Below are 19,774 nucleotides of genomic sequence, written 5' to 3'. Positions count from 1 at the left end.
TTATATTAAGCCTGCTCCTCAGTTTTCTTGCAATGACAATAATCTTCAAGCAGTAAAATGATTCCAAAGAGTGGAGTTTAATAAAAAATAATAAAATGTTGCAGCTTACACAGCAGGGATAGTAAATCTACGGAAAAAAAAAATGTTCCTGTTTATCTGCACATACTGTATTTCAAGCAAGCTGTAGCCAATGTGCAGAAGAACTCTTACTGACAAGGAATAGGACTGTTGCCATGCCCAGCTTGTTTACAGGATCATTGCCAGTCATTTTTGGAACAAGCACTGATATCAGCTGAAATTAATATCAGAACAGTGACGTATGCAAAAAGGTAAAGACGACAAGTTTTAATCATTCCAGCTCAACGCAATTACAATAAAGCAAATCACATATTACAATACTACATTAGCCAGAAAAGTCTGGCCTAATTGGCATTGTTTAATAAGATGCCCAAACCAAACAGGCTTCAGTGGCCACTATCAAATATCAAGATCAGTTTTAATTAGCAGGTTATGAGAAGAAAAAAAGAACCTGGACTGTGAAAGCTATGCTGAAAAAAGCAGAGAGAAAACATGTCACCAGTATTGCCTCTGAGCTCCATCTCGATAGAAGAACAGGGTTTTTCTTCCTCATGTCAGAGCTAACCCCCGATAAGAAGTCACCCCATTACCAGTGGGAGAATATTCAAGAAAAAGCAGGAGAGGTGCAGAAAGTAAAGATCCACACAATGATGAAGCAGAAGCAGGGAGATCCTTGCACTGCAGGTCCTCCTGTACAGCTTTCTCTTCATCAAAGAGCAGTAAAGCAGTTATATTACCAAATCTCACTCCAAATATGGTAAGACTAGCAATCTAAAGGGTGGTCAATATAAGCAGGAGAGAAACCCAGTGTTGCAATAAACCCATCAGCTGAAATATGACATTTCAAAGACCGGCTCCTGTACATTTAAGTCGGCACTTTAAAGATGGATATCTCGGTAACGGCAGCACAACCGAGATATCCATCTTTTCAGCGGCCGGTCCTGTAAACGATAATGGTGGTCTCTGCGGCGTATTCGCCGTGAGATCACCGTTATCGGCGGTGGGATGGGGACCTGTCAGTGGCTGGGTATGGACACGAGTGAGGGCAAGAAGGCCCCTATCCGTCTCCATACCATAGCAGGACGGAAGCAACGTTTTAAAGTCACTTCCGCCCATACGTCTTAAAGGGACATTTTAAGTCCAAATATGAGATCTGAGGTCTTTTTGACCCCCAGATCTCATATTTAAGAGGACCTGTCATGCTTTTTTCTAATAGGAATAGAAGTGAAAACTGTTTTAAAAACAATAAAATAAAGTAAAATAAATAAGAATTTTTTTATTTTATTTTTTTAAAGCACCCCGTCCTGATGAGCGAACGCATACGTGAGAAGCGCCTGCATATGAAAATGGTGTTCAAACCACACATGTGGGGTATCACCGCGATCGTTAGAGGAGGGCAGTAATTCTAGCCCTAGACCTCCTTTGTAACTCAAAATATGCATCCTGTAGAATTTTTTTTTTTTTATTCTTTATTTTCTTCACAAATTTCACATTACATGTTATCGTATTTCATGTCGTTTGCTTATTCCAGCCAATATAGAAAGAAAATTTAATTCTTACTATCTTGTATTTACCCTGTCACCTTAATGTTTCACTTATCCCACCTAATTTCTCTTTTCCTCTTTGGCCTTTCTTTTCATCGTATTACTCCCCATCCTCCACCCTCCCAACCCACACAACATAAAAAAAAAAAAAAAAAAAAAAAACCCTAGCAAGTTACATTCTCCTCTCCTCCTCTCCCCTGCTCCTCCCTATATTTCAGATATGGTGCCCATATCGTCCGGTATCTCCCATCCTGGTCTTTCATTGTCATTGTAAGATTTTCCATTTGTTGGATCTCTGCAATTCTAGTGAACCAATGTGCTCTAGATGGAGGGCTCTCCTTTTTCCACAGGACAGGGATACACGTCCTCGCAGCTATACTGAGGTGTCTTAATGAGTTTTTATATTTTTCTACTGACATTGGGATACCCAGTATTAAAATGGCTGCTGGTCTGTCTTCTAGAGAGATTCCTGTAAATTTTTTAATGGTTTCGATTACCATTTTCCCGCACTCCCAAAAAATATGCAGTAGTGTCCCTTTTGCTACATGGCACCTCCAGCAGATATCGGACGTCTGAGGATATATTCGATGCAATACTGTTGGTGTTCTATACCATCTGGTTAAAATGTTATATCCTTCCTCCTGATATCTGCTTGCTACTAAGGCCTTGTGAGTAAACAACAAAATCCTGTCTTTCTGTTCTTGGGAAAATGTTAATCCCAATTTCCCTCCCATGCCTGAAGGAACATAAGTTCTTGTGGTATCTCTATAATGATTAGCATTGCATAAAAATAAGACAACAAATGTCTCAGAGGTTTTCCCTTTAAGCATATCTGTTTGAATTTTGATAGTGTTCTAACTTCTGTAAATGTCTTAACTTTTGTCCGTAAAAACGCTTCTAATTGCAGCATCCGAAAAAAATCTAATTCTGGGGAGGCCTCTCTTTCAATCTCACTCTTTGTCATTAGTTGAGAGTCTTTTGAGAAGTGAATAATTCTACTAATGCCCCTTTGTATTAGAGCATTTTTGATCTTTTAGCCCTGGTTGAAATGCCTTGGTGCCCAATATCGGAGTCATCGGACTCGGGCACACAGACATATTTGTTTTATCAAAAATCTTTTTAGTTGTTCGTATGGTGGCTCCTATTGTTGGGTGTTTTTTTATCTCTGTTGACATTTCGGCTTCTGGAATCCACACCAGACCTTCCAGAGGTATATTTACCGTTGCTTGCTCCATTTCCGGTTTCTTATTTCTCCCCCACCATTCCACTACTCTAACTAGATGGGATACTTCCTGGTACTTTACTGGGTCCGGGAGCCCAATCCATCCTTCTCCTTTGGGCAATGACAAAATGGTTCTTCGCATCCTCGCCGGTTTTCCGCCCATATGAATTTCAGGAATCTTGATCTCAGATCTCTTAGGCCCCGTACACACAATAGAATCCATCCGCTGAAAAATCTCAGCGGATCGGTTTCAGCGGATAGATTCTATGGTGTGTACATTCCTGCGGATATTTATCCGCGGAAATTTCCCAATTCCAGCAGATAAAAATTTGTAGACATGTCTACAAATCTATCCGCTTGAATTGGCTCCCGCGGATCGATCCGGTGGTCTGTACAGACTCACCGGATCGATCCGTCTGAAGGGATCCCCGCATGCGTCGTAATGATTCGACGCATGCGTGGAATTCCTTTTATGACAGCGTCGCGCACGTCGCCGCGTCATCATCGCGGCGACGGCGCGACACGTCATCGCGAGGGGATTTCGGCGCGGATTTCGATCCGATGGTGAGTACACTCCATCGGATCCAAATCCGTGGAAATCCTCCGGTGGACCGTATCCGCGGATCAATCCTCTCGTGTGTACTAGGCCTCAGAAAACTCTGGGGGATCTTAATTGGTAACGTCTGAATTAAATACAAAAGTCTCGGTAGTACATTCATCTTTATTATGTTTGTCCGCCCAAACCAAGTAAAGATTTCCTTATCCCATCTTCCTAAATCGAGTTTTATTTGTCTTCTCAGGGCTACATAATTAAGTTCAAATTGTTTATTTAAGTTCCTCGTTATCTTAGTTCCTAGATAACTTATATTGGAATCTGTCCATCGGAAATCAAATTGCGTGGTTATCTTCTGTTATTATGCCCTTAATTTTCGGATTTACCCGTATCTTCCTTAGGAAGGGTTCTATTGTGAAGATAAAAATAATAGGCGACATTGGGCAGTCTTGTCTTGTCCCATTTCGAATAAGAAATGGCTCTGAGATTTTATCATCTATTTTAACCCTTGCACTCGGTTCTGAATATAAATTCGAGAACCAGCTCATCATGCCTTCTTTCAGTCCTATGTTCTGTAGTATTGCTTTTAGAAACATCCATTCGACTCGATCGAAGGCTTTTTCTGCATCAGCCGATACTAATATTCATTGGCTTCTTCTGTTTAGAATTTTTTTAAACGTCGCCTATGGAGATTTTTAAGGGTAAAAGTTTGACGCCATTCCACAAGCGGGCGCAATTTTGAAGCGTGACATGTTGGGTATCAATTTACTCGGCATAACATTATCTTGCACAATATTAAAAAAAATTGGGCTAACTTTACGGTTGTCTTATTTTTTTTTCAAAAAATGTGCGCTTGCTAGACTGCTATGCAAATACGTTGTGACAAAAAGTATTGCAATGACCGCCATTTTATTCTCTAGTGTTAGAAAAACAAATGTATAATGTTTGGGGGTTCCAAGTAATTTTCTAGAAAAAAAACTTGTTTATAACTTGTAAACACAGAGTCTGAAAAACGGGCTTAGTCCTTAAGTGGTTAAAAGGACCAATCTTTGCAGTCCATTGTGTTATATTCTTACTTACACTTATATATGTGTACACTGCAATTAAAACTGTATACCTAGCACGTTTTTTTTTTCTCACTGGTTTGCTCCCAACATCTTTTCTCAATACTCTTGCTTTCACATTTCCTACAATTCCCTCCCTCGTAGCATTCTCTTTGGGAGTTATTTACGAAAGGCAAATCCACTTTGCACTACAAGTGCACTCGCTGTAGATCGCTGTTGATCTGAGGGGTATTTCTGAAATAAGGAGAAGCTCTGCTGATTTTATCATCCATTCATGTGCAAGCAAAAATTCTGTTTTTTATTTTCCTTGCATGTCCCCCTCAGATCTACAGCGACTGCACTTGAAATTTCACTTTCAAGTGCACTTGCAGTGTACTTGTAGTGCAAAGTGGATTTGCCTTTCGTAAATAAGCCCCTTTGTCTCTAGTAGTTCAACCACAATTTCCCAATCAGTCCTTCACATATTTATAACGTTGCTATCTCCAGTCCAGTCTAGTCCAGTCCACCCCTTACCCTGTCTCTGTTCACAATTCACAACTTACCACAGTCCATTGCCGATCTCTTGTCACAATGCTTATGTGCCCTTACCAATCAAATCACAACCTACAATCCTTAGTGGTCTTTACCAGTGTTGCTCATCTTCCTTTAAAAAAGTAACTAGTTACAATTACAAGTTACTTGTCCGAAAAAGTAATTGGGTTAGTGACTCAGTTACTTTATTGGCAAAGTAACTAGTTACTCAGCAAAGTAACTGAGATTTTTTTTTTTATATTCTAAAATGCAATTACGGTTAATCATATGCCTTTTTTTTTCTTTGTGTGACTTTTCTACTGCAAGGCATGTTTTTTTAAAATCTATACCAAACCTAGAAATTTAGAAAGGATTTTAAAGGTTGTCCCGACACCACTTTTTTAGGACCGAGTACAAGTACCGATACTTTTTTTCAAGTACTCGCCGATACCGAATACCGATACTTTTTTTTTAAATGTGTCCCCAAATACAGCCATGTCCCCCACAGATGCAGCCATGTCCCCCGCAGATGCAGCCATGTCCCCCGCAGATGCAGCCATGTCCCCCACAGGTGCAGCCATGTCCCCCACAGGTGCAGCCATGTCCCCCACAGGTGCAGCCATGTCCCCCACAGGTGCAGCCATGTCCCCCACAGGTGCAGCCATGTCCCCCACAGATGCAGCCATGTCCCCCACAGATGCAGCCATGTCCCCCACAGATGCAGCCATGTCCCCCACAGATGCAGCCATGTCCCCCCACATACAGTATGCAGCCATATCCCCCCCACATACAGTATGCAGCCATGTCTCCCCATACCTAGATGCCACCGCCGCCTGGTTAATCAGCGTGCGGGGAACATTACAGCTTTCATTTGAATAGCTGTCTGTTTCCCGCCGCGCCGTGTATAGACACTCCCTCTTGCTCGGGATTGGACGGGTGATCTGCACTTTGATAGACAGATTAGAAAGGATTAGATATTGATTAGAAAGGATTTTAAAGGTTGTCCCGACACCACTTTTTTAGGACCGAGTACAAGTACCGATACTTTTTTTCAAGTACTCGCCGATACCGAATACCGATACTTTTTTTTAAAATGTGTCCCCAAATACAGCCATGTCCCCCACAGATGCAGCCATGTCCCCCACAGGTGCAGCCATGTCCCCCACAGGTGCAGCCATGTCCCCCACAGGTGCAGCCATGTCCCCCACAGGTGCAGCCATGTCCCCCACAGGTCCCCCACAGGTGCAGCCATGTCCCCCACAGGTGCAGCCATGTCCCCCACAGATGCAGCCATGTCCCCCACAGATGCAGCCATGTCCCCCACAGATGCAGCCATGTCCCCCACAGATGCAGCCATGTCCCCCCACATACAGTATGCAGCCATGTCTCCCCACATACAGTATGCAGCCATGTCCCCCCACATACAGTATGCAGCCATGTCCCCCCACATACAGTATGCAGCCATGTCCCCCCACATACAGTATGCAGCCATGTCTCCCCATACCTAGATGCCACCGCCGCCTGGTTAATCAGCGTGCGGGGAACATTACAGCTTTCATTTGAATAGCTGTCTGTTTCCCGCCGCGCCGCGTATAGACACTCCCTCTTGCTCGGGATTGGACGGGTGATCTGCACTTTGATAGACAGATCACCCGTCCAATCACGAGCAAGGGGGAGTGTCTATAAGGGGCGCGGCGGGGAACAGACAGCTATTCAAATGAAAGCTGTAATGTTCCCAGCACGCTGATTAACTAGGCGGCGTTGCGGTATGCGGCGACGACGGCGGCGCGGGGGGGGTGGGGAGTATCGGATCTGGCATCGGGGGCATCGATCAGTCTCGGTAATCTCGGTAACGCCGCCCATGTAGTGGGAACAGCGTTGCCGAGAGGGTAAAAGTAATCAGGTAGATTACTAGTTACCCGCAGGAGGCCAATCGTTACGTAACGGCGTTTATTTAAACGCCGTTACTTTCAACACTGGTCTTTACCCTGGCTATGATCCACTCTTCTACTTTGGTCTGTATTCATAGCTGTGCTTGCCCCATTTTACATATTTCTATCTTTTTCCCCATAGTCCAAAGAACTTATCTCCGCATAGAATATCACAGATCTAGTTAACTAAAACTTTATTTACACAATATCTGTGCTCTGAGCTTAAAAGTTATTCCTCCTTTCACTTTAACTTCTAGTCTGCAAAAGAAGAAAGATATGGACAGCCGCACTCCAATTTCTTAAAAAAGACGTGCCCTTTATTGGGTAAAGGAAAAATGCACTACAAGTATCAGCACACAGTGGGAAAAACAGCTGACGCGTTTCGCATTGGATATCAATGCTTAGAAATTGGAGTGCAGCTGTCCATATCTTTCTTCTTTTGCATATCCTGTGCATTGCCGGCACCCATTGGTTCCTGAGTGGACATTGATTGTTCTAGTGTGCTCACCTGGAGCGGCAGCCTTCCTACCTGTTAACTTCTAGTCTCTTTAAAGGAAAAGTACAGCCAAAGCTCATCTGGCTGTACTTCTGTGTATCACAAGAGTGCAGTTTGTTCTGCACTCCTGTGATCTGTTTTCAGCAGACAGAGGGCTGGAGCCAGGGGAGAACCAGAAAGCTGATGACTGGCAGCAGCTCTCTGCTCAGGGAGCCCTGAGAATCAAGCGATCAGCGGTGTTTGATCGCTCGGTTCTCGGTGTTAGAGGCAGTGGGGGACAGATGCAGCATCCAACTAGGTAAGTAAAATTCTACAGAAAACCGAAACCTCATACTTCTCTTTTAATCTAACCAAGTGCTGACAAAGTACCCAAGAAGGAACAAGCCCAAGCTGAGTATGCGTCACACACACACACACAGACATATACACAGTCAATGGGTAAAACAAAGTACCCAAGAAGGAACAAGCCCAAGCTGAGTATGCGTCACACACACACACACAGACATATACACAGTCAATGGGTAAATCTATATGAATGAAGTGGAAAATCAAACATGTCTGCTAAAATTGCCCTTTATTCTGTATAAATGAACTACTTCAATACTGGGCACTTTCACCCTCTTCCTGCCCAGGCCAATTTTCAGCACTGCCGCACTTTAAATGACAATTGTACGGTCAATTAATGCTGAACCCAAATAACATTTTTATAATTTTCTTTCCCCCAAAAATAGAGCTTTCTTTTAGTGGTTTTGATCACCACTGGGTTTTTCTATTTTTTTGCTAAACAAATGAAAAAAAGTTTTTCTCTGTTTCTGTTATAAAATGTTGTAAATAAGTACGTTTTCTCCTTCACTGACTGGCATTGATGAGGCAGCGCCGTTAGGCAGCACTGATGAGGAGGCACTGACCGGCATCTCTGGCTGATTATCAGCACAGACCGACCCCCCCCCCCCCCCCCCGCAGTTAAAGGTAGGGGTGAAACAACTAATCGGTTAATCGACTACTAATCGATTATGAAAATAATCGATTACAATCTCCAGAATCGATTAATCGGCTAGTAACATAATGGGGTTAAAAAAACGAAAATTAGCCCTTTTATATCACAAAAAAGCAAATCGCTACTGTAAATATTACTTTCACAGTAAAAAAATGAACCCCTTACAGTAGCGATTATTTGCTCTTTTTGTACTTATTTTTGTTTTTTTAACTCCCCATTATGTTACTAAACATCTCAGGCCTGGGTCACACCTCTGTGTTTTTTGGTGCTTTTTGCAGAAACACACTACAGTTCATTTACATGTTTTCCTATGGGACACGTTCACATGCATGATTTTTTTTTTCAGCTGCTTCGTATTTGGAAAGGGCAAGGACTTTTTAACGCAAAACGATGTTATTTTGGTTTTTTTTGGTTCAATATACTTCAATGGAGAAGCTGCAGAAAAACATGTAGGGCCAGATTCACGAAGCAGTTACGACGGCGTATCTATTGATACGCCGCGTAACTTATATTTTTCCCCGGCGTATCTTTGTTTTGTATCCACAAAACAAGATACGCCTGAAGCTGGGCTAGATCCGACTGACGTACGTCTTAGTACGCCGTCGGATCTAAGGTGCATATTTACGCTGGCCGCTAGGTGGCGCTTCCGTTGATTTCCGCGTCGAGTATGCAAATTAGCTAGATACGCCAATCCACAAACGTACGTCCGGCTGGCGCATTTTTTTCCGTCGTTTGCGTTTAGCTTTTTCCGGCGTAAAGTTACCCCTGCTATATGAGTTAAGTATGGACGTCGGGCCAGCATCGAATTTTCCGTCGTTTACGTAAAACGTTCGCGAATAGGGCTTTGCGTAGAATTATGTTCACGTCGAAAGCATTGGCTTGTTGCGGGTTAATTTGGAGCATGCGCACTGGGATTACCCCCACGGACGGCGCATGCGCCGCACCAAAAAACGTCATTTACGTGGGGTCAATAGGAATTACCATAAAACACGCCCACATCTTATCCATTTGAATTGCGCGCCCTTACGCCGACACAGTTACACTACACCGCCGTAACTTACGGCGCAAATTCTATGTGGATACGGAAAATACGCTGTAAGTTACGGCGGCGTAGTGTATCTGAGATACACTACGCTGGACTTACAAATGCGCCGCGCTACGTGGATCTGGGCCTTAATGTGTTTTTGCGGCAATTTGTGTTTTTGTAATCTGCCCAACAACAAATTGGCCCCAAAAAAATTTAAAATGAGAATTTTTTTTTTTTAAGGCTATTATCCGATTAATCAATTAATCGAAACAATAAATCAGCCAACTAATCGATTATGAAAATAATCGTTAGTTGCAGCCCTAGTTAAAGGATTATAAAAAAAGCTATTTGCATGGCTTTACCAACTATCCTAAAGTCAGGCATAAACCTCATGTTTTTTGATTATGTATTGAAAGTTCTGACACCTTTTAATGTACGAAGATATACTATAATAAATAAAATGATTGAATTTGTCCTACAACATAATGTCTTTGTTATTTGTTTCACAGAAATTATTGGGAAGAATGCATGTTAACCTTCTGAAAGGTCCAAGAATCGCTCACAATGTTTATACATCAGCAAGTCCAGTAAAGACATAAAAGCAGTAAATATAGTCTTAAGTCTCACCTTGCTATTTCCATATGCCATATCCATAGCCTCCAGAGACAATGAGCACAGGGCATTAATCATATGGTGTAGAGATACATCATCCAGGTATCTAGATGGAATATACAAAGCCAGGTAAAATTTAACTATTTACATTAAATCATTAATATTTAAAGCAGAACTTTACCCATAACAATTTGATTAAAAAAAAGAAAGAAAAAAAGTTCTTTAGCGAGGAACATACATTCAACATTAATAATTATGCTATCAAAATTAGTGTGTGCTGTAAATTGCCTCCAGCATTGCTTCTGTTTCTTCTTGGCAGAGGTTGTCTTTTTACTGAAGCCCGGAGCCCCTGAACAGCAGTAAATCATAAAGCGGAACTAAACCCATCAATTTAAAAAAAGTTACATTTCTGGAATGCCAGAATTGGCAACTGTAACATTTGCTTGTGTCCTCGACCAAACTGTCAAACCATCAAATGGCTGGTGTCATAACTAATGTACAGTACCATGGCAGTTGCAGATCAAACACAAGCAGCTTCCTTGGCTGTAAAGGATAAACAAGTTTAATTCTGCTTTAAAGGTTGTCAGCAGATCGGCCTCTACAAGCTTAGCAGTGCCTTAAAATAGAGAGCAACTGAGCATGTGCAGAGAAGGGCGAAACAGTGTATTACTGGATTCTAAAGAGTACAGGCACTCAGATTAAATGTTTTACATAGCTATACCTGCAAAAGGAGCCAGCCTGAAATGATCTAGTAGGACCTAATTTTCTGACTAAAGTTCCACTTTAAGCCATTAACTCTAAATAATCTTGTATTTGATGTTCAACAGTAGCAAAAACTTTTTTTTTCCCCCAGTTGTGATGAACAAAGTAAACAAATTGTATTGCTGATTCTCCCTAACACAGCAGGTCACTTACTGAGAGCTTTCAAACAGTCGTGAAAGGATAGTAGAGATTACAGGTAAATCGGTCATAACTGCCGTGGTTAAAACCTGAAAAGACATGAGTGGAAATAGAAGCAAAACATAAGACAGTCTTTAGTTAACAAAAAATGGTGGCATAGACGTGGTTTCATTTGAATGATGTGTAATTACGGTACATTAAACCCAAACAGTGAATTAAAAAGGAAAAAATAAATAAAAAATGAGGAGCGTGCTGAAGCCAGGAGTAAGGCAAGCATTATACTTGGCCATGCTTGTTGTGCGTCAATTTAGAGTACACTGGCTAGTTTAAAGCAGAGGTAGGGCCAAAGCTTTTTTTGGCCCAACTTCTTCTGTGGGTCACAGGACAGGTGTGCAGTTAGTTCTGCACTCATGTGACCCGAATTAAATGGACTAAAGTCCACTGTCAGCTGACATCACTCAGCCAATCCAGGCTCTCTAGAGATCCGACTTTATTGTTGGGATCCACCCAGATCCCTGACCGGCTGCTGACTCAGCCTCTCTGTGCACTGCTGAGAGCCTGAGGCAGCCGCTTCCTTTCCCTGTACAGCCTGATGTTCCAGTAGGTGCTGAAGGGAAAGAGCAGAGAGACTGGCAGTCAACGGTATTCTGCTCACTGAAGACTGAGAACCAAGCAATCAGTCACATTTGATAGCTTGGTTCTTGGTATTAGAGGCAGCGGGGGACAGATGCATACACCTGGGTATGTATTTATTTATTTATTTTTAAAAGCTGTGCTTCTCTTTTAAGCATAATAGTGTGTACTGCACATGGATTCACAATTTGGCCCCTTTTCACACAACCGTGCCAATAAGGTCTGCCTGTCAGTTTTCAGACAGACCTGATCAGTCTGTCCATTCACCCCTATGGACCAGAATGTGTAAACAGCCTTGTGTTTGTTTACAGCCGCCTACCTTCGATCCGATCTGCTAAACCAAACGTAATAAGAACTGTCCTTCTCTGTGTATGTGGATCGAAGGTAGCCAAAAAGAGCAGCAGGCTTTGTCAGTATCTGTTCTGCATAAACAAAACTGACACAGACCCGTCATCAGCCTGCTCTGATCAACAGGGGATCAGTGGACAGATCCCTTGCTGATCAGGATGGAGTCTACCCTATGTGAAAGAGGCTTAAAAATCACTCAAAATAATATACTATGTAGTTGATTAACTAAAGGCAAATAGACAGTTTACTTTGCCAGAGAAGTTGCACTTTGCAAGGACATTTTCCCCAGAGCTTTCTAAATGAGATGAAGGACTGCCGACTTCTGTCATACAATTATGTACAAGCAAAAATGCAGGTTTTTTTTTCCTTGTACATGATTGGGTATTCTATGCAAAGTGAAATTGCACCACATTCAATAAGCTTTGGAGAATATTCCCTTGCAACATGAACAGCCTTTTGTCCCCTTTAGTAAATACACACCTATGTGTTGCATTTCCAAAAGTAACGCAAAGTACAAGGTGTGACAATTTAATGCCTGGGATGGGCTATAAAAAAGTTTTTTTTTTAAAAGGTTTGCATGAGCATTGTTGTGGTGGAGAATCCACTTGTTATGTCAAAGTTCTGGCCTTTTCCTCCAAATAGATTCTCGTAACCTTTTCAGAATTTCAAAGTAACAATGTTGGTTGACCATTGTACTATGAACTCGTAATGAACCATCCCCTTGTTAAAAAAAATCATCACGTCCCTCCTTAAACAGCTTATGCCATATGATTTCTTCATGGAATGTTCACCATAAACCTGTTGCAACAGCTAAAGTTTCACTCGCACTTTTGACAATTTTTACGCAAAATGTAATGGTAATCCGCTGCTCCAGATTCCTGTCACTCATTTTCTGCCAACAACGCAAAGCACACACGTTATTTCTTCTACTACTCCAAAGTCAATTGGTCTACGAGCCAGGCAAGTGTAAGTTAGAACACATCAGAATACAATCTAGTGTGGATGACTGTGTGATTCACCACCATAGTGCTACGCCGCGGGTATCCTGGGAATGAAATTTTCACACCTTGTATGTGCAATCCAATCATCAATATGCAGGTGATCCAACAATAAATACTCACTGTGCTAGGACCTTCCACTGCTCTCCCTGGCTTCAATGCCCCACCACTGCTGGGTTTCAATCCTAGGATCCACACCAAGTGCTAAAATAAATAATAATTATTATTTAAAATTGTATATATATATATATATATATATATATATATATATATATATATATATATATATATATATATATATATATATTTTTTTTTCTTTATTCTCATTGTATATTCCTATCTTTATTGGTCAAAGTGTTTTAATAATGTTTTGTAAATCCATTTTCTTCATGCCGCTTCTTTCCCATTTTTGGTCCTTTAAGATTTTGTTTAATGTGCATTTTGTATTTTTTTTTATTTTATTTTTTTACACAAGATGGTGATGTTGGTGACCGGCTTTTATTCTCATTATACATTCTCTTATTTTGAACACATCATGGCACTGTCAGAGCATCTGAGCCTGTACCTGAACCCTCGAACTCTACTCCTTTCAGTCTTTACTATTGGTTGGTTGCCTTACTGGGCAACGCCACTCAGCTGGTGCCATATCGCTCATAATTGGGAGCATGCGCACTTACGCCCTCCTCGATCCGGGTCACTATATATAGCTTGGGTACGTGACACCGCCTCTTGGCTACTCCCCCTAATGACGTTCGCTATGACGAAGTGAGTCGGTCGGGCCAGCGTAGGTGACGTGATCACGCAATCTGGGACCTGGAAGTGGGTGAGTGTGCAGCACTAGGAGAAAGTTTGGATGTTCATTTGATGGAATATTTGATTATGCTCGTTTTAACTTGTTACCCTGCGAGTATTTTTAATCCTTTCATTAAACTGGTTACTTACCTATGAGAGTTTTTATACCTATCTTTGACTTTTCGGTGGATGCATTTTGAGCGATGAATTGAAGGTAATTTGGCGATCTTGTGATTCACCAGCATTGATCATATTAAGAGCGTGCTTTGACCATCTGTCATAGGTGGTCTTGCCATCTGGTAAGGTGGATCTATATACACAAGTGGTGTTCGGGTGAAGCTTTTTCTGCCATTTCTCTTGTTAAAGGAGAAATTGTTTTCTCATTTTCTCAGAGGATTTACCATGTGAGAACCTGGGACAATATATATATATTTATATATATATATATATATATTTTTTTTTTACATATCTGTTGAGGTGGATTGTTTTACACATTTCCTTTATGATTTTGCACAGTGTATGGACTTTTTCATTGGATAGTGATTTTTTTTCTCCATTATATATTTATAAATATAATGCAAATGTAATTAACACTTTTTTTTTTTTTTTTTTTTTTTTTTTAAATCTGCGCTTATTCATAAGCTTTTAAAATAAAATAAACCATTTTAATTACACAATAAAATGCCAGCAACAAAACCAACACACAATTGTATGCCACATATGACTCGAGTCATTACATAGTATTTAAATGTAAAAAAAATGTTCGAGCTTAGTGAAAAATAAACAAACAGCATCTGAACACTATAATTCAGATATTGGGCGCTAAAGCAAAATGTAAAATATAAAGTACAGCGCTAAAAATTAGGCAATTCTAAATTATACAAATGTATGTGTAACATAACATATGATAACTATAAAGTGCAAATGTAGCTGTGACTGTTATACAATAATAGTTTCATGTGTGACCAACACAATGCATAGATACACACGTTATGCTGTAACGTGCAATAACATATAAAAGTGCCAAAATAGTGAAATCATTTAACAGTGCAAATGTGAAAAGTTCATAGATGGCTTGAGTTCAATGAAAAAGATCCCATGATCCCATGCATGCACTGTACTCAGCCTAGCTGTGAAAACCAGCCTGAAAGGAAAGCCATAATTGGAATTGCGGAGATCTCATTCTCCTGGTGTGAAGTGGCGAAATGTTATTAACTGGTTTAAACGATAGACGTATGAAGAACCAAAAGGATATCTGATCATCGCCCGGTGTTTGTGGAGGCTTCTGTAGGGAGATGCTCAGGACATCTGGACATCCTTTCAGTGGATCCTTGATCCAACAAGCGCTTTGTGACCCCCTGAATAAGGATGGTCGCTGGCTTTCTGGATAAGCCTTTTACCTCACTGTGGTGATGGGTATCACGCGGTCAAGTATTTGATCCATGCTCCATATCTCGCATGAGATCTTTTTCATTGAACTCCAGCCATCTATGAACTTTTCAAATTTGCACTGTTAAATGATTTCACTATTTTGCACTTTATATGTTATTGCACTTTAGAGAATAATGTATGTATCTATGCATTGTGTTGGTTACACATGAAACTATTATATAGCAGTCACAGCTACTTTTGCACTTTATAGTTAACAAATATTAATACATCTGTATCATTTTGAATTGCCCAATTTTTTGCGCTGCACTTTATATTTTACATTAAACAGCGTTTATGCCTAAAACCATAATCTAATCTTTCTGTGATATGCTAGCGAGTCAAAAAACAAAACAAAAAAAAACACAAGAAATAGGGCAAGGTGGTATTTTATGCTGTAAAAAAAAAAGGCACTTTCCTTTACAATATTGACATTTAACACACATTTTTGCCAGCAAAAATATGGTTCTAGCGAGGCACAACCTATGGGTATCCAAACATATTATGTATTGAGTTTCTAAATATTTTTTGGTGCATGGCTAATGGCTTTTACAATTTTTTTACCAAAACTATTGTTGTAAATGTTTTTGCCCCTACACCTATTATTTATACCCCCTGTCACATTTCTTTAAATAAGTAACTGCAGCACTAAAACTAAACCCCAACATTAACCTGATCGGGCTAAAACAGTTTTAAGTACTAAAGCGCCAGATCCTTACATTCCTGCAGGTATCTGTGTAAAGCCTCATACACACGACCGGACTTCCATCTGACTTTTCCGTGAATTTACGTCTGAAGGGGGGCGTTGGCCGTGAACTTGGTATGCATACAACATTTTCAGCCAACATTCACCAAATCACGTTTTTTAGCTCTTTACCGCCACCCTTTGGGCAACTTCTGCTATTGTTGTCTGATGTTTAGCATTGGTTCTGAGCATGCATGTTTGTACTTTGGATTTTAGTCCGATGGACTTGTGTACACATGATCCGATGAAACACATTTGTTGTCGGAAAGTTTTATAGCATGCACAGCGAACATTTGTCCGTGGAAATTCAGACAATTGTCCGATGGAGCACACAGATGGTCGGATTGTCCGATAAAACACGTCCGTCGGACCGTTGTTGTCGGAAAGTCAGATCACGTGTATGGGCCTTTATTCTCCTCATCAATCCTTGTGTCCATGTGAAGCCCCCTAAAACATTAGGGGGCTTCACATTTCCTAAAACACGTGGTGAACAAACTTTTGTAAAGCAGTCATGAAACCTTACAACAGCATAACTACATTACCTGAAGTGTTGCAAGTACTAGCTGCCAGGACGTCCCGAGGTATCCACCATGGCAATGAGCTAAGTTAAGTAGTGTCCGCATACACTGGATGTTCTTAGCAGTAAGCTGTAAAGAAACAAAATATAGCAAGAGAGTTCTCCAAAATAAAAACTAATACCTTTTACCACCTGATACTTGCATAACAACAGAACAGAGAAAACTAAATTAAATGTACTCTACCATAACTGTTCCTTGTGGCTGCAGGGCTAGAGGCTGACCAACAGCTACTACTTGCTGATGTGAATCACTAGAGGGACTAATCATCTGTACATTCTGCCCCTGGATTGAATAAGCTATAGAAAATTCCAAAGAAAAAAAAACAAATACAATGAAAATAACATTACTTACAAGAGGTGTACAAAATGAACAGGGATTTGGAACACAATTTTACAGCAGCTCATTGCTATCCATTTTGAGTCTTCCTATAGCCCAAAGACAGAATGCAGTGTATTCTGCCTCTTCTCTCACAGTTACAATTTATTTCTGAAGGCAACAATTATAGCAGTATTTGATAATTAGAGAAAATCTAAGCAAGTCATACGAATACTGGTTCTAATGAGTAAAAAAAAAAAAATTCTCACCATGTTCCTAATTTCTGAAAATTTACGCAAGAATTTTTTATAATTGACCTAAACATAATTAAAGTCCAACTCCAGACATTTTTGTATTTATTTTAACTTTTTAATAGGCTAGGAAAGAATAAATACTATGGTCAAGTTTGTATTTCTACCCTTGAGGAGCTTTTATCTCACTTTCTGTGAAAGCTGGACAATAAATGAGGGTTGCAGTTGTCACCATGACAGAAAGACAGACCGTAATAATCTGACAGAGGTTCTAACCCTTCCCAATTTGTTGCACTCTGTGTGCAGAGACTGCCATCGTGAGTGGTCTTGGCAAGAAACAGAAGAAAATCTCTGCAATGAGGACACAATTTTTACAAGGGTTCTATCCCATTGTTTTCTCTCTGACCGAAACTAAAAATTGACCAACTTGGGTTAGGCTTTAAAATGGAATTCCAGTTAAAGTGGTTGTTAACCCATTAAGACCACTTTAACCTACAGGTAAGCCTAGATTAAGGATTACCTGTAGGTGCAAGAAATATCTCCCAATCCTAAAAGGTTTAGGAGATATTTGCAGAAATAACGGCACCATTGGGAGTAGGCACACTGAGCGTGCCGTTTCTAGTGGCGGCACCTCACCGCATGCAAGGGAGTGACATCATCGAAGCGCCAGCCAGTCACAGCGCCGGAGCAGCGATACCCGGTCGTCACTCTGGGAAAGATGGCGGCGTCAAAGGAGGCAAACGAGGGCCGCTGCGGGGGGGGGGGGGGGGGGGTTCGATCACAGATAAGTAATTTATAATGAGCTAGTATGCTATGCATACTAGCTCATTATGCCTTTGCCTTGCAGGGTGTATTTTTTTTTTCTTTTTTTTAACGAGAGGGTTTACTTCATCTTTAAAATATGTATTTTTTTGGATAATGCTGTTTTTTTCCATCATTTTCTGTCCAGGTTCCAACTGATGTAAACATAAAATAATGAGCTGTGAAATCATAATTTTCTTACATTTGTTGCTTAGAGCAGCCGATGAACTGTTCAGCACAGTGAGGGCATAGTGTGGAGGTAAGGAACCTTTACAAATGGCAGTAATGAAGGCATCCCTTGGTGTTACAAGCCCCAACTTTCCACAAAGAGCTGCCATGGTCATTTCAGCTTTCAAGATGTTTTCAGTGGCCGCTTCATCCGTGCTGCAGCAAAAGAAATTGATTCAGTGTTTAGTCAGTGCAAGCAGAGAGTCTACTTCTACACTTAATCTAAACATGTTAGCACAAAAATGTAAAATAAATATGTAAAACATTTTTCTTGTAGACAACTGAGGGACACAGAAATTCTATTACAGTTTTACTGACAGCCACAGGAGGTTGGGACAGTGGCAAACAGAAATGTAGTAAACCCCTCCTCAACCCAGCATGCCTCAGTTTTGTGAGAAAGCTATATATATTATATATATATATATATATTGTATTTATTGGCGTATAACACTCACTTTTTTACCCTGAAAATAGAGGGTAAACTGTGCCTGCGTGTTATACGCAGGGGGCTGTGGAAAGTTTTTTTCTAACACGCACCCTAACTTTAAGAAAAAAGTTTCAAGAAAAAAAACTTTCCACAGCCCCCTGCGTATAATACGCAGGCACAGTTTATCCTCTATTTTTAGGGTAAAAAAGTGAGTGTTATACGCCAATATATATATATATATATATATATATATATATATATATATATATATATATATACACACACACACACACACACACACACACAGTACAGACCAAAAGTTTCGACACACCTTCTCATTCAAAGCAAAGAGTTTTCTTAATTTTCATGAGTATGAAAATTGTAGATTCACACTGAAGGCATCAAAACTATGAATTAACACATGTGGAATTATACATAACAAAAAAGTGTGAAACAACTGAAAATAAATTTCATATTCTAGGTTCTTCAAAGTAGTCACCTTTTGCAGCAGACACATCTCTAGAACTGGTAAGAGGAGACTGTGTGAATCAGGCCTTCATGGTAGAATATCTGCTAGAAAACCACTGCTAAAGAAAGGTAACAAGCAGAAGAGACTTGTTTGGGCTAAAGAACACAAGGAATGGACATTAGACCAGTGGAAATCTGTGCTTTGGTCTGATGAGTCCAAACTTGAGATCTTTGGTTCCAACCCCTGTGTCTTTGTGCGACGCAGAAAAGGTGAACGGATGGACTCTACATGCCTGGTTCCCACCGTGAGGCATGGAGGAGGAGGTGTGATGGTGTGGGGGTGCTTTGCTGGTGACACTGTTGGGGATTTATTCAAAATTGAAGGCATACTGAACCAGCATGGCTACCACAGCATCTTGCAGCGGCATGCTATTCCATCCGGTTTGCGTTTAGTTGGACATCATTTATTTTTCCACAGGACAATGACCCCAAACACACCTCCAGGCTGTGTAAGGGCTATTTGACCAAGTGGAGAGTGATGGGGTGCTGCGACAGGTGACTACCTCTTGAAGCTCATCAAGAGAATGCTAAGAGTGTGCCAAGCAGTAATCAAAGCAAAAGGTGGCTACTTTGAAGAACCTAGAATATGAAATATATTTTCAGTTGTTTCACGCTTTTTTGTTATATATAATTTCCACATGTGTTAATTCATAGTTTTGATGCCTTCAGTGTGAATCTACAATTTTCATAGTCATGAAAATAAAGAAAACTCTTTGAATGAGAAGGTGTGTCCAAACTTTTGGTCTGCAGCAGCGGGATTATGGTTCC

The 19,774-nt window shown here is 40.6% G+C and overlaps 1 protein-coding gene across 4 annotated transcripts in view; it reads right to left on the bottom strand.

The window, feature by feature from the left end:
* The window catches only part of MON2 (MON2 homolog, regulator of endosome-to-Golgi trafficking), a 209,976-nt gene that overhangs the window by 97,002 nt on the left and 93,200 nt on the right, over positions 1–19,774 (bottom strand). For all 4 annotated transcript variants that reach the window (XM_040344211.1, XM_040344213.1, XM_040344212.1 and 1 more), the window contains exons 14-19: positions 18,026–18,207; positions 16,640–16,752; positions 16,421–16,525; positions 13,037–13,117; positions 10,950–11,023; positions 10,050–10,140 (exon numbers count right to left, since the gene is read on the bottom strand). In XM_040344211.1, coding sequence (XP_040200145.1) covers positions 10,050–10,140; positions 10,950–11,023; positions 13,037–13,117; positions 16,421–16,525; positions 16,640–16,752; positions 18,026–18,207 — 646 coding nt within the window. The remainder of the gene's footprint in view (positions 1–10,049; positions 10,141–10,949; positions 11,024–13,036; positions 13,118–16,420; positions 16,526–16,639; positions 16,753–18,025; positions 18,208–19,774) is intronic.

This window comes from Rana temporaria, chromosome 3, assembly GCF_905171775.1.
Source record: "Rana temporaria chromosome 3, aRanTem1.1, whole genome shotgun sequence".
In the NCBI taxonomy this organism is placed as follows: domain Eukaryota; kingdom Metazoa; phylum Chordata; class Amphibia; order Anura; family Ranidae; genus Rana; species Rana temporaria.
This window is presented reverse-complemented; position numbering and strand designations above follow the sequence as displayed.